The sequence below is a fragment of the Neovison vison genome, chromosome 13, assembly GCF_020171115.1.
Source record: "Neovison vison isolate M4711 chromosome 13, ASM_NN_V1, whole genome shotgun sequence".
Classification (NCBI taxonomy): domain Eukaryota; kingdom Metazoa; phylum Chordata; class Mammalia; order Carnivora; family Mustelidae; genus Neogale; species Neogale vison.
In genome coordinates this window covers 31279746-31294443 of record NC_058103.1, presented here as the reverse complement: position 1 = coordinate 31294443, position 14698 = coordinate 31279746, and the positions used below count along the sequence as shown (strand labels likewise).

The 14698-nt window shown below is 49.2% G+C and overlaps 1 protein-coding gene across 2 annotated transcripts in view; it reads right to left on the bottom strand.

The window, feature by feature from the left end:
* The window catches only part of SLC8A3 (solute carrier family 8 member A3), a 117586-nt gene extending 103666 nt beyond the window's left edge, over positions 1-13920 (bottom strand). For both annotated transcript variants that reach the window (XM_044230973.1, XM_044230974.1), the window contains exon 1: positions 12137-13920. In XM_044230973.1, coding sequence (XP_044086908.1) covers positions 12137-13920 — 1784 coding nt within the window. The remainder of the gene's footprint in view (positions 1-12136) is intronic.
* Between the last annotated feature and the right edge of the window lie 778 nt (positions 13921-14698).

Here is a 14698-nt window from a genome sequence, read left to right as displayed (position 1 = left end):
CAGGTAGGGAGGTGGAAGGGGGAGACCCCCCTGAGCACTGTTCACATCAGACTGAGTTGCTTCCCCACCTAGAACATTTCACAGAAGTTGAGTCTGAAGGAGCAAAGAAAGTCACCACAGAGCACAGGCAATTCTCCCACAGCTCAAAACAGCAGGTGTCACCCTCCACAAAGTGCAACATTTGAATCTTCCAGGCAAAGTACCAGGTAACTCAACTGACCTAACACTGCGCCCCTCCTCACCAAGCTATCATGGAAAACAGGCCTTCAATCTCCTTTCCTCTCCCTTCTAACCCCCAGGAGGGCTTGGGGACACCCAGGGGCTCTGACCATGAGAGGGGAATGGGGTTCTCAGCCTCCCACTCAGCCAAGAACAATTTTGGGTAGGGGGGCTTATGGGAAAGAGCCGAGCAGGATGGGGTAAACCCTCAGGTTCCCTCCTTGCTGCTAGTGGGACTCTTTCTAAGGCCTTCGGGGAAGTACTGTGCAGAACTGCATCCAATCTGGGCTAAGTAGATTAGCTCCCTCCCAGGGAAAGGTTCTGGGCAGCTGAGCAGGGCAGCTCCCTGTGCGGTGGCAGGGGGCTGTCATTACAAGGCCCAGATAGGACATAATTACATGCTCCCTGGAGGGAGCTCCTAATTGAATTACAGGGTGTCTCCTGAGCATGAAAGGCAGCCTGTACTCCGAGGTAGCTGAGTCCATGAACAGTCCAGGAACAGACCCTCCGAGGAGCGGTGCCAGGCAGGGGTCAGGCTGTGGAGAAGCTCAGGGACACCGGGAGTTCAGAGGTCCCATGGATCTCACTGAAACTAGGAGAGGAGAGAAGGCATCCCTGGTCTTCGTACAAACCGGAAGTGGTACAGAGACAGAAGACACGCCAGGAAGTCACTCTGTTCATTCATTCGTTCATTCATTCATTTATTCAACAGACATTTTTTGGCATCTCTATGACGGGTGACAGGCATGGGGGAAAACTGGGTGCTGCTCTGCTTTGAGGACAGGGCCTGCCTGGGGACAATTTACTCCTGAGGACAACTTGTGCTTTTATCTGTGGGCACCCCACAAGCCAAGCCAATTAGCCATTCTTCTCCAGAAGTCCTTCTGGGGTGACTACCCAGAGAAGGTCACCTCTAAGGCCTCCTAACCGAATCCCAACAAGGGCAGGTGTATTACCTACCTTTTCTGCCTGAAGAGGCCTCCTCTTCTCCAGCAGCTGTAAGTTTGTATTTAGATTCTAGTTAGTTGACATTCAGGGTCGTATTAGTTTCAGGTGTACAATGTAGTGATTCAACACTTCCATACAACACCCAGTGCTCATCACCACAAGCACACTCCTCAATCCCCACCCCCCATCCCCCTACCCACCTCCCCTCTGGGAGCCCTCAGTTTGTTCTCTAGAGTTAAGAGTCTGTTCCTTGGTTTACCTCTCTCTCTCTCTCTCTTTTTCCCCTTTGCTCATTCCTTTTGTTTCTTAAATTCCATATAGGCAGCTCTCCCAACACACTTCTCTTCCTGCCAGACTGGGAACTTCGTGAGGACCAGGACCTGGTCTCTTCTCACCGTGTCAGCTCACAGGATGAGCCTAAGCGTGTCTACAGACGGTACCCCGAGGGACAGACACTTGGGTCCAGCTTGCACTATCCTGCTGCTTCGGGTCTCACTGAAGCTCTCATAGGCTCTTGGGGGGCTCTGACCGAGCCCTTCCTGCTCTCTCCTAATATCCCTCCCTCTAAGACCTGCTCCTAGATGCCCTCAGACACAGCCTCCAAGGAGGCGCCCTGGACCTGAACACATGGTCCTGCGCCAACCTTGCCCTCTTGCCCAGGCAGCAGGCCAAAGCATCACCCGTGGGTGGTTCCTGATGGCAAATGGCACAAGCAAGAGTCCTGGGGCACCAGCTTGGGCACAGACGAGGCAGAACCAGCAGTCAAGGGGGATGATCCAGACTTCTGGGCCGGGCGTTAAGGAGTTTATTTGGCCCTTGCCAACATCCCTGAGCCGAGGGGCCCCTGAATTAAAAGGAAAGCAGCCAACTCTTGCTGTCAAGGAAGGGATGGGGGATGCGCCCTTAGCTTCTTCCATCTGAGGAGAAGAAAGCCTGCTGCTTTCAGCTTCATACCTTATTCTGAGGCTAAAATATAGAACATTGTAGAAAGAATGTGTAATTTCGAATCAGAAGATCTTGGTTTTGATACCTGCCCTTCAAAGCTCTGTGTTCTAGGACAAATTACTTAATATTTCTTAGACTCGGTTACCTAATCTGAAGAAAATGATAATGTCACTCCTAAGGTATGACAAAATCCTTACTTTTTAAATATGTTCATGTAAATATTCCAAGTTTTATTTCGTTAAAAAAAAAATAGTAGTCTTTCCCCCAAGGTCCGAACAATGGTGACGCCTAGGTACCAATACCACACCCTATAGTCTGATATAGTACATTCTGATATGCTCTCCGGTATCCTGATCTCCCCATGGGGTCACCTTCATCAAAGTACCTTTAAACAATTAGTGCCTAATAGTTTTAGAGCATTTTGTATCAGACAGTTCCTTTGAAAGTCGGCCCTTGGCTATGTTCATTCTACTCACTCCCCAGCCCCCAAACTAGAAAGTGTATTTTCTTCCAGCCATCCACATGGGTTAATTAAATGCCATTCCTCTTTGCTTTGGCTAGAATTAGATTAACTCATTGTAGTAACACAACTTATCTTTTGCTATTATGAAAAAAATGAAAATCTAATTAATTTTCAGCGAATCTTCTAAAACATGGGCTCCATGAGGAGGGGCAGATAATTAAAATGGCCTGTGTAGGGAGCTGGCTGGGAACCACTGATCTAGCTTATGAAACCCACTAGCTTAGCAGGGGTTCTGGAAGATTCCAGGCTGACAAAAATATCATCTGCTTCATGTGTCCAGCAGGAACTTACAGATTCATCTGGGGAAATAGAAGAAAGTTCTATGTTATGTAGGTTAGAAAAGAGTGATTCAGGAAGTTTCTTCCCATCAGGACTGGCCCCATGTTCGAGTGGTAACTTCACGCTAATGCACCTTACTGAAACGGAAACTCTGAGACTCTTAATCCCATGAAGTTCCTTCCATCTCTCCCCCCAGGACTAGAGGTTCCTTCTTGTAGCCACAGGTGAGCCCAGAAACCAGCCTCAAAAGTCCTTTCCAAGATGGTCCCCTGGACCATCACTAGGAACTGACTGCAGTTGACATGAGAGGAGCCCAGTCTCACAGCTTAGCCCTGTGCCCAGGGACACAGGCAGCTGACAGTCACACACTGTTCCACCTGGAGACGGGAATACTCTGGCTTCCGGGGAGCTCCTGGAAGCGTGTCAAGTTACAGCTCCAAAGACAGAGAGGGGGTGCCTGCTGGCTCCAGCTACGTCCAGCCGACCAGCTGTCTGGCTGGGGAGGGGTGGCAAAGGAAAGCCTGTCACTCTGTCCCTGGCGAGCACAGAAGGGAGGAGAGCTTTCTGTCCTGGTCTGGAACACAGGCCGGTCTAGAAACCCAAAACCCGGAAGAGGCTTTGAAAGTGACTCAGTACCCAAATAGCACAGTTGAAAATGACATCGGCTCATCTGACGCTAGTCTCCTGGAGAGGACAGACTTTAGGGAGGGGGGAGAAGGGACACCAGTAGCCTTGAGATTTACACCACCGGGCATTGAATGTTTTCTGTTGACCTGGACTGAAGCCACTTTGATCTCGGCTGCTGGTCTGTGGTTAGCTTGATGAACTGATCAAGCTGGGGCCTCCTGAGGGGGCTCTTTCTCCCATTCTCCAGCCTGCGGCCCCAGCACAGACCACAGTGAAATCAGTGCTCTTTTGGCAGACCTTCTAGATGCTGGTTTGGAGGTGACAGATGACTGTCTCAGCTGGTGCTATCTTCTAAGGGACACTGTCACCCCGACAGACACGATTGCTTAGGTAGCTTACCATGGAATCCTTGTGGCAACTTCGTTTTTCTACCCCACCATCTGGTTCTGGCAGATTAACTGTTGGGGTCAGGGGATCCTGGCTTGACTCAGGGCAACTAAGACATATCTGGCCAGTGGACTTGGACATGGGCAACTTGGGGAGAAGGGGGAGGGAGAAAAAAGGACTCATAAGATTCCCTGTCTTGAGAATTTGAGGTAGAAGATCCTTCCAGGGAAGAGCCAAGAGCTAAATGGAAAGAGGAGCTGTGAGCTCAGACAGTCGGTCTGTGAGGTCTCGTCGCAAGCTAGAAGCAATACGGGAAAAGGCCACAGACAGAAACAGAGACTCGGGAGACAGAGACCATGTGGGCCAGCAGGGAGAGCATCAGAAAGAGGGAGTGGTCTTGAGGGCCCCCCTGCCTGACAGTGTTTGCTGCCACTTCTAGTCGGTGCAGATCCCTATAATGCAACCTTCTCGTCTTAACAGTCAGGCAGAGACTTTGCGATGAAGGGAAAAGGGACCACCATGAGTGGTTTGCTTCCTGGGGGACATCAGTCTTCTTGGGATTATTGGGAAGCTCATTCTCTCTGTCCAAATGACAGGCTTGCTGAAGGGATGCTCCCAGCTCGTTCTTGATCACTCGAAGAAGGCATAGATCAGACAGGAGACACGAGGCAACCCCAGTACAGATGCCGGCGGTGGGAGGGACAAGGATGCAGGAAACAGGATAAGAATAAATGAGGAGAGAGACTCAAGGAGGCGGAGAGGAAGGCACTGAGTGTGGCGGGAGTGGAAACCACAGCCCTCGTGGCGACAGCACCTGATGCGTGTAGAGAAAGAAAGTCTGCAGCTCAGGACGTTTGGAAGAGACAGTGAGTGTAAGAAAAGAGTATTCAAACAGGAAGTAAGGTGTGAGTGGGGTATAAAGCAAACACATCCGGGGATTTGCAGCCAGGGCCTCGGGTAGCCCCAGCATTGGCAGTGGAGCTCGCCCCCGATCACCACGGCTGGGACAGACAGGGGCAGGCGGTAATGGGGTTCACAAGGAGAAATCATCTGGCACTCACAAGGCAACACTCAAAGATAGACAAATCAAAGCCAATGGCTCTGGAAAGACGTGAACCACTAGGGAGGAGAAGGAGTATTAGTCATCTATAATCTATAATTTGGTTTGCAGCCGTGTTCTGAGTATTGGGTTTATTAACAAGATGTCCTATTTTGAAAGCACCAATTAAAGCACCCCCGACAAAGCATTGTCTGTGTCTGGTTTGTGAACCCCAACCGCCAAGTGGTAACTGAACTGGGCTCAGGCAGGGACAGGTTAGCCAGGTTAAACTAGGTTCCGTCCCTGTGTGCTGACTCTTAGCTGGAGGTGGGGGGTCAGGATGGCGCCGCACCCATCACTAAGCACAAATGTATACATACACTCGAGTGGTGATTCCGTTTTCAGAAAAACAAACTTCTCCATAAAGAATTAAGTTCCACCTTCAACTTTATCCTCATTTCTGTGTGTCCAGGTAGTTTCCTACTTGGGTACCTGGTAGGTGGTAGGGATTGGAATAGAATTCCTATGAATGGTAACTATCACAACACCTGAGAATGTCTGCCTGGTGCTTTCCTTCGTGGTCATTTAGCAAAACCCTCAAAGCATCTGATTCCTGCAAAATGCTTCTGACTTGTGCAGAATTTAAATATGGGGATTTTGCTCTATTTACAGATCAAGGAGTTCTCGCCCTCCAACTGTCCATTACATACGACTGACTCTATGCCAAGGCTTTCTATTGTTTCTGAAAGCATAGCTCAGTTTCTCGTTTAAAAAAAAACAAGAAAACAAGATCTCAATTAAGCTCTAGACTCTACTACCTTCCTTGTGGAACTGACAGTGTCACAGCCAATGGGTAGAGAAGAAATCAAGGCTCATGCACCACCCAGCTACACTGGAGAAGTTGATGAAAGGCTGGACAGCAAGAAAGTCCTCCCCACTCGCCCACCTGGCTTTGCTCCTGTCTATCATTCTTGTGAATGAACAAGGAACCGTTGACCAGAAGAACCAGAAGAATCAAAACAAAATAACCGCGGCTCGTGGGAGGCTATCCATCAGTATCTCTTTATTATTACTGCCTAGGGCCCAACTAGCTCCCCTCCAAGAAGGAAAGCCACTGAGGGTAATACTTCTTCGTTTCCCACCTGGCCAGTCATGTGATCATCTCCAATTGCCATGCTCCCCTCTCCTCAAACCAATCTACATTCTGGCCGGTGGACTCTCCAACCGTGCACTGCTGCACTGTCGTGTACGGGAAGGCAAGGCAGCGTGAGAAGAGCAGGGGTGGATACACCAGGTGCTGGGCTGCATAGGATCTCTGATCAAGTCGGGCAGAGGGCATGCTGAGCGGTCCAAGGCTGCCAGGAGACACTGCACCTCAGGCCCTCGAATTAACTTGGAAGGCTCTGGACTTGTGGAGTTGTTGTTGTTGGGTTGTTTTTTTTTTTTAAGGATTTTATGTATTTATTTGACAGAGAAAGAGAGAGAGGGGGAAGCAGGCTCCCTGCTGAGCAGAGAGCCCGATGCGTGGCTCGATCCCAGGACCCTGAGATCACAACCTAAGCTGAAGACAGAGGCTTTAACCCACTGAGCCACCCAGGTGCCCCAAGGACTTGTGGAGATTTTTGTAGATGTGTCCAGTTTAAGTAGACTTGGGGTGCCTTATGGATCCCAGAATTGGAATATGACCTTCTTTGACATCATCTTTGACCATTTCAGTAATTATGAAAAAAAAATGATCAGGATGTAAGGTCTTTCTGGGCACACTATTCAAAGCTTCTGCTAAGAAGGCCACATAGCCTTTCATCACTCCTGTGGGCGCAGAAGGGAAAGCACTAGAGTTGAGCAGCCCTATCTGATACGTTCCCTTGTACTATTAAGTACTCCATTCCACAGCTGGCTGAGCTGTGGATTCCCTTCGTCAGGACCACTCGGAGCCACGGACGGAGCTCCTCTGTGAGTTCCATGAAGCCACGGGTGCTGGTAACCCACTGTTTACCATTGTCCGGAGAGCGATCTGTTACCGGAAGTCAGGCACTGGAGGCAGAAGGAAATTGAAAGGGAGGGATGCCACCTGAGGGAGCATGACTATGACCTCCACCCTGCTCCTAGCCTCACTAACCTTGCAGCCTGTGACTCTTTTCAAGCCCAGAAGGGCATTCTAGGGTCAAATAATCTCCTCGATGGCAAGGGAAGAGACTGTCCAAACCTGCTGAGCCAAAGAGAAAGAAAAGGCCTACTATGTTCCAGTTAACTTGGAGAAGGTGCAAACTCTGTCCTGGAGCACGCCAGATTTTGATGGAAAGATTCCTCGGGGTGGAAACTTTACAGAGAAAGCACACCTGGAAGAGAATGGCCTGCAGAATTTCGAAAGATTGTCATTATTTCACGGAACAAGATCCCGTCTACAAGTTACCAGCACTGTCTAAAAGACATCCCAGCTATGCCTGTCACACCTTTTCTCAGGAAGAGATCTCGAAGACAGTGGTTGGTTTTTGGTGTTGTTTTTTTTTTTTTAATTTCTATGGGTTCACTATTTTTCTTCCTGAACAGTCTCAAGGTGAGCCAAGAGATTAAAAATAGTCCATAATATGTTATTATTCTAAGTTAGGATATTAGTCATGTCATACCGTTGGATCTGTACTTCCCGAGCACCTTTCCAAAGTTAACATTGTTCCGATGGATAAAAATAAGAAAGTCCAAACCGGGAGGGGGAGACGTTAAATCAGTAGGCTCCAAAAAGACCTCGCCAGCTCTAACTTTCTAACTTGTCTAGCTGTGTGATATCGGACAAGTCACTTTCCCTCTCTGAATCTCAGCTTCATAATTTAGAACAGCGGGAGGTCAGATACCTTCAGGCTTTAACATTCTAATTGGACGGGAAGCTATGAGGCACAGCTAATATGCTCTTCTCTTCCACAGAGGCCTATGCCATTTAACTGTGCTAGATTTTGGCCTTTGCCTCTTTGACACTGGAGATTCTGACTATACTCAGAGAGAGACCCCAAAGGTCTGTGAGCTGCAATATTCTGTTATTCTGCAGAAACACCCCGTGAGTCTGGGATACAGGAGCAGATGCAGGTTTAGGGAGCGAGATGAACGGAACAGCAGCACACCCCTCTATCTCCACGAGGTTTTGTTATTGTTTGCAGGAGGCTGTAATTCTAAGGAGGTACTGTAGTGGTAGTCACAGAGGTGGGGATTCTTCTAGATCATTAAGATGTCAACAGGCTCTCTCTCAAATGTCAAGCGTTTATTGGAATGTGGGATTAAGGGCGTCAGGCGCCCACCCCCGCTCTGTCTGCTTCACTGCCACGTCCTCCGCGAAGGTTGCTGTAGAAGCTTCTGTGGTGTCACACACACAGCGGACAGCTTTCATTTCTCTTTTATTGAGCGTCTCTCAACCAGAGCACTTCTCCCGGGTGTTTTGATCTGTCTGCATACCTAGTAGCCTCTTCACTGGAAAAGATGCTTGAGAGCTGAAATGCCCGTCTGTCCTATTCATGTATCTACCTCTGTCCCCAGGAATGCATCTGGTACATAGCAGACATCTCATAAGTGTTTGTTGAATGACTGAGCACCTTCGATGAGCAGGCACGGGGCTGCAGGTGCGTTGTCTTCATGTCTGCACGAATGCTCGCCACTCCCCTGTCTTCATGTCTGCACGAATGCTTGCCACTCCCCTGCAGGAGAAAAGCGCTGTTCCTGACATTCCAACTGAGTATCTGGGGCCTGGACAGGTGAAATGACTTGTTCAAGTTACACAGCTGGGGAGTGACAGGTGCACATCTGTGTGTCAGACCTCAGAGTTCGTGGGTTTCCTATCCTCCTGTGGTGCTAAGGGCATCTTTGAAGAAGTAAAGCCTAAAACCAAACAACTGAATTCACAGCCCAATGGTATTGGCAGAGCACAGGCCTGGCTCCAACCTGAGTAGGTTTTTAGAAGCACGTACTGAGGGCAACACTGCCAGCGCTCCCAAGCTTGGTGAGCAAAGCAAGTTACGGGGAGAGAGAGGGACTGGAAGGTGGAAGTGCTCCAGGCCTCACCCAGCTTCCGGCTAGGTACATCGGGGGTTTCCATTTCAGTCTCCAGACTAGTGCTACAACCAGCAAGGTCTCAGCAGAAGCCGGGTTCTGGCTAAGCCGGAGTCCCGAGCTGGAACTGGAACGCAAGCCTTCCTGATTCAGTTAAGCAAGTCCTCGGAAAGGCCACTTTCCCTCCCTGGTCTCAGGGTTTGGCCCAGGGCTTTAGAGCATTTCAGCTCTAAGCTGGGACCAAAGGCATCAGGAGCTTGTTAGAAACGCCGGATCTCGGGCCCTTCTCTCAACCTTTTGAACTGTAATCTGCGTTTTAGCAAGCGTCCTGGATGGTTCAGAAGCACGTTAAAATTTGAGAAACACTCCTCTAGAAGTTATTCTAAGGTCTTTTCTGGCTCTAATATTTTAGGAATCTGGATTAGGAATCTTCGCAGTCACCCCAAAACCAGCAAGTTAATGAATTAGGGTCACAGAGCAATCCAAGTAGCCCAATCATCTCAACAGTGTCTTCTAAAGAATATTGTTAACTCACTGATATTATTATTAATGGCCTATTAATTTCCTAAGTACCTACCATATACAAACAACACGGCATACAGTATCTTGAATCATCACGACAGCCTTGCAAGAGAAATCGTATTATCCCTACTTTACCAATGAGGAAATAATCTCATAAATTAATAAAATTTCCCCTGGCTACCTGGAGAAATCAGAACTAGAGCCAGAATCGTAACCCAGAGTATTTACAGCCCGTGCTTTTTCCGCTACCTCCCACTGCCTCTCACAAAATCACAACCTAAAGTAAGAAGGGTAGGGCTGTGATGCAAAGACAGGTGACTAGCAGGTTATGGACTCATTCTTCTGCAATGAAGAAAACCAAAAAGGTAGGCTGAGGTCTACCCATGCCTAAAAAATAGCTGCCAACCTGGCCTGTTCCCCGAGCCCTGGAAGAGCTGGGCCGCATGGCAGACGTGTGGAGCTCCAGCTACATTTAAAACTGCTATCAGAAGGGATCATTCAGAAACCCATTTACACCAAGATATTAATCAAGCCGGAAACACAAATAGGCTTGAGGAAGGGTTAGTCATACTCAGAGATCCAAAGTACACAACCGTTAATGGGACAAAGAAATGAAGTGCCAAGCTTCTGACCTGTCCAAAAAGACTCTTCAGTGCCTGTGATAGGTAGGTACCGAATTTGAGAAACCACTAGTCCCTCAAATCACAGCCAGTGCTGGAGTTTTTATGTCATTTAATGCCCAACAATCACCTCTTACATACTGACGTTGCCATAAACATAAGAAGTTGCATGGAGTCTGTCTTCCCAAGACTTGTCCTTCATTTGTATGTAGAAACCCTCTCTCCAGAGCACACAGAAATGGACAGTTGGACAGTATTCTCCAGAAGATGTGGGTTTTTACTTGGGTAAACGAATGATTATCCCTCCCAGCGAAATGACTACACAGAGCTCTAATCAATCAATTTGTCAATGGGTATTTCACTTCAAGAGACAGTATCCCTGTTCCGTATCTGGCTGGTGCAAATAGGACCTATGCTGGGTACCCACAGTCTATGGTACAGAAAGTCCTAGAGTTGGGCGGGATCCACAAAAAGATCTGACCCTGCCTCCAGGCAAAGAAAGTATGGTTGTTCTGACTTTGCCGATGAGAGAGTTTAGTTCTCAAGCCAAGACTAAACGTCTTGCCCAGAGTCACGTTATCAGGAAAAGACTGAGGGAGGACAAGAGCACAGTCCCCCAGGGGGCTCACTCCGCTCTACTATCAGCACCTCCCAACCCCTTGGGAGCCCTGCCCCCTGCCTGGGCCTGGAGGAAGCGCTTCTGAGACTCCTCCCCCTCAGTCCTAGGGGCTCCCCTCTCTGTGTGTTCCATTCTTCACTCTCCTTCAAGTTGTATGTTTTCATTTCCCACTCCCAGTGTCTTTAGCAGGCTCTTGGAGCAGTTTGACATCCCCCCTTCCTAGATGCCCACTTTGTCCTTCATGCCCCTTCCTGCGATGGCTTCTTGCTTGTGGATATGAGCAGGAATTCAGAGACAAGTTCCGGCCCTCCCCTTGGCCACCCTGGAAAGACTGGCTTCCTGTAAGCTGCAAATTCTGGGGAAAGTCATTCTGTTTCTTCTTCAAAGCTATTCATCTGAGAAAAACCAAACCAAACCAAAACAAAACAAAACGAACCCCAGAACACCTAGTACAGGAAGGTTCATTGGGGAGTGCTCTTACAGTGATCAAGGTCATGGAAGTGCAAACACACACCATGTCTGAAGGGCGAAATGGGCCATGAACCTGAGAAGTCTTCTGGGAGAATTCTAGACCGTGAAAAGAGATGACCACACCAAAGGTGTATTTTCTCCCGCAATTCCCGAGAGCTGCCTGCTATGTTCCTTAGTCAGATTCTAGAGCTCACACCTGGGACCAAAGACAGGTGGCCACTGCTCTGGGAGTTCTGCTTCTGCAAGATGTGTCCCGTACCCAAGCCATACTGACTCATCTCACCTAGCCTGGGCAAGTCTCATACCATAAAACAGCCTACAGGCATTTACAGAGATTGCCAAGTTTCAACCAACCTTGCAAATTCCAAATTGAAGGAGAGATGCCTGAAATCTGGTTATAAAATACAACCTCATGATGGCCCTGGGGGGAAAAAACCCAGTGCCACTTGCTTCCCTGGGGATGCCCTGATTGGGCTGGCTCTGCCTCAAGATGGAAAGGCTCAGCCTCAAGGCTCACATGAACCTCTGGTGTGAGGAGGGGAGGAAGGAGAGAACCAACGGGCCTCCTAGCTCCTGCTTAGTCACAAGAATTCTCCAAAATCTGACATCAAAACTTCTGTCACCCCACATCTCCACTGGCCATATCATTCTGAGTTCCAGTGGACGGATTGTTCTGCATCCTTCGATGAAGAATTCCTGTCAGGGAATTCCCTGCCCAGAGACCATTTAAAGTGAGAAAACTAAAGGAAGGTCTGGAAATGGACCCTGCCGGGGGTGCCTGCTGAAAATCCTGCACACCTGTGCTGGGACCCGAGTTTGACATTGACGCGATATGAGGAAGAACTGTAAGGACAGAAAGAGATGGCAAGGGATGGAGGGGGCTAGAATATGGAAAGGTTACTTACACTGTTTCATCATTCTTGAACTCCAGCTCCCCGTACGCGTCTTCAAAATCCTCACCACCACCCTTGGCTGTCCCCTCTACTGTCCTAAAGGGGACGATTACCGTGCCCCGGGCACCTGATGTCCGCAGAACCTTGACCTCCAAGACACCGATACTCTCGCTGACATGAATAGTGTCACATTCAAACGTGAAAATGCCTGCATGGTCATCATCCAAAATGGTGACTGTGGCCACATAAGGGGATACCAGGATGGCCCGGGGCAATGGAAGATTATTGAGGACTATCGGAGGGATCCCCTCCTCTGGCTGCTCCTCCTCTACGCGGACGTTGCTCAATCTCACAAAAAAGTGTTCATCCTCCTCAAAGATGTCATCGTCAATGATGCCCACCGAGAACTCCTTCTGGGTCTCTCCTGGCTTCAGAACCACAGTGCCCTCTGTGAACTCATAGTCTGCCCCAGCATTGGCAGAACCATCCTCTGTTTTGTAGTCCACGTACACCGTCTTGGACATGTCCCCCCCTTTCCTCACCACCGTCAGGAGGACGGCCCCGCAGTTCTCCAGGCACTGGTAAGAGCACGGGTCAAAGAAGACCTTCGAGACAAAGTCCTCAGGCTCATTGGTGTGCACCTCATTGATGCTGGAGGCCTTCTTGGCTTGTTCTGCCGCGTGCTTCTTCAGGACATTGCCTGCGCCGGTCATCATACGGGTAGCTTGGATCCGGTAGAAGGCACGACTCTTCTGTTGATGGGAAAGAGCGTAGTAATTGGCCATCTCCACCAGCTGATCTAAGTCCTTCTCTGGGTGTTTCTGCTTCAGATCCTTGAGAATCCGGATCATCTCCCTGCGGGACTCATCTACTTCCTTCCCTTCCACAGGCACCAGGTTCCCGTCCAGGAAGTGGGAATTCATCATTTTTCCGTCCATCTCAATGCCCTTAGGGTGGTCGCCCTCTGTCTCTATGATAATTGCTCGGTGTTTGTCTGTGCGATACTTTTTGTGCATGTATTTGTAGAAGAGTAGTCGCCTATCTGCCACCCAGGCCAGAAGGACACATACAGGGAAGAAGGAGAGAGTGAGGAGGCCTTCCCAAACCTGAACCACACCAGGGGAGAAGACTGCCAGGATCATATAGAGCCAGATGTAGGCGAAGATGCTCCAAGCAGCAGTGATGAGGAAGACTCGCAGGTGCTTGATCTTGCGAGTCTCTCCATCGGGGATCACGTAGACGCAGATGCCAATGATGATGAACATGTTAAAGGCTGCACTGCCCACGATGGTAGAAGGTCCCAGATCGCCAGCAATGAACCCATGACCACACACCTCAATTAAAGAGAGAAGGATCTCAGGAGCAGAGGAACCCAAGGCCATCAGGGTCAGGTTGGAGACCGTTTCATTCCAGATCCGAATCGTCGTTGTGCTGGTCTCTCCGTTGGGCTTTTTGATAGTCACCTCTCTCTCTTGAGAAGTGATGACTTCAATAGATGCCATAAAGCGGTCAGCAATGATGGACACCCCAAGGAACATGTATATCAGGGCCACAAAATAGACAATGACCCTGGCAATCTTGTCCCCAAGGGAAGGGTTCTCCGGATACCAGATTGGCAGGATGACACCCTCCTTGCAGTCCGATGACTCGGAACAGGACTCATTGTTCTGCCCTGTGCTGGGCACCTCCCCTGAGCCACCAGCCTCTGCCCGAAGACCATTCAGGAAGAGCACAAAAGTAATCAGCCCAAAATGGAGGAAGGCAGAGGTGAGAGGCTGCAACCTTAACCACGCCATACACGAGATTTAGCCGCTGGCTTCCACTGCAGCACCAATGGTCCTCCTGACAGGCCAGAGACCTAGAAAAGACCAGAGAGGCAGGGAAAGGCATGAGAAAAAGGGGGACAGCAAATGGCAGGTTCCCACCAATACAAATTGATATTTCACCTTCAGCGACATATTGTACTAACATATGGGGCAGTCTCTCACTCGGAAAAAAAGATGTCAATGGGAGGTACGAATAGCGACTCTGTCCGCAGGACCATCTGGTGGAGACTCAGTGAAAAATGGCTTAAAAGAGCTGGGAATGTTGGTAATGAAAACATAAGTGATACCCTTCCAGTCCTGTCTCCGAACCCCGCTGTTATCCGCGAGAGTTCTCAAGAATCAACTGAAAATAGGCCAAGCATGACCCGAATCTTCATTCCTTGTAGTGTTTCTAGGGTTTGGGGGCTTCTTCCCCCCGCTGTTGTCATCCTCAAGAATTCTGCATGACATATGTGTGCCAGGAGAGTACAGATGGAGCTGAACTTTTCTCATGGGTTACTCCCCAAAAAATAGAACACATCACTCTGCATGCAAATGAGCCCACTTGGGAAAAACTCCTTCCCCAAATGCAAAACTTCTACAGGCAAGCTGTAATTCTGACATTTCTTGGGAAATCAAGAGGACAGACAGCGTTGCAGATGCTCCCTGCAGGATAGCTAAGCCAAGGCTCCCATAAGCTGTGCTCAAGCCCCAGTCCACAGCCTCCTTAGCCCTCTAGCAAAACATTCTTATGGGACCATTGAGACAC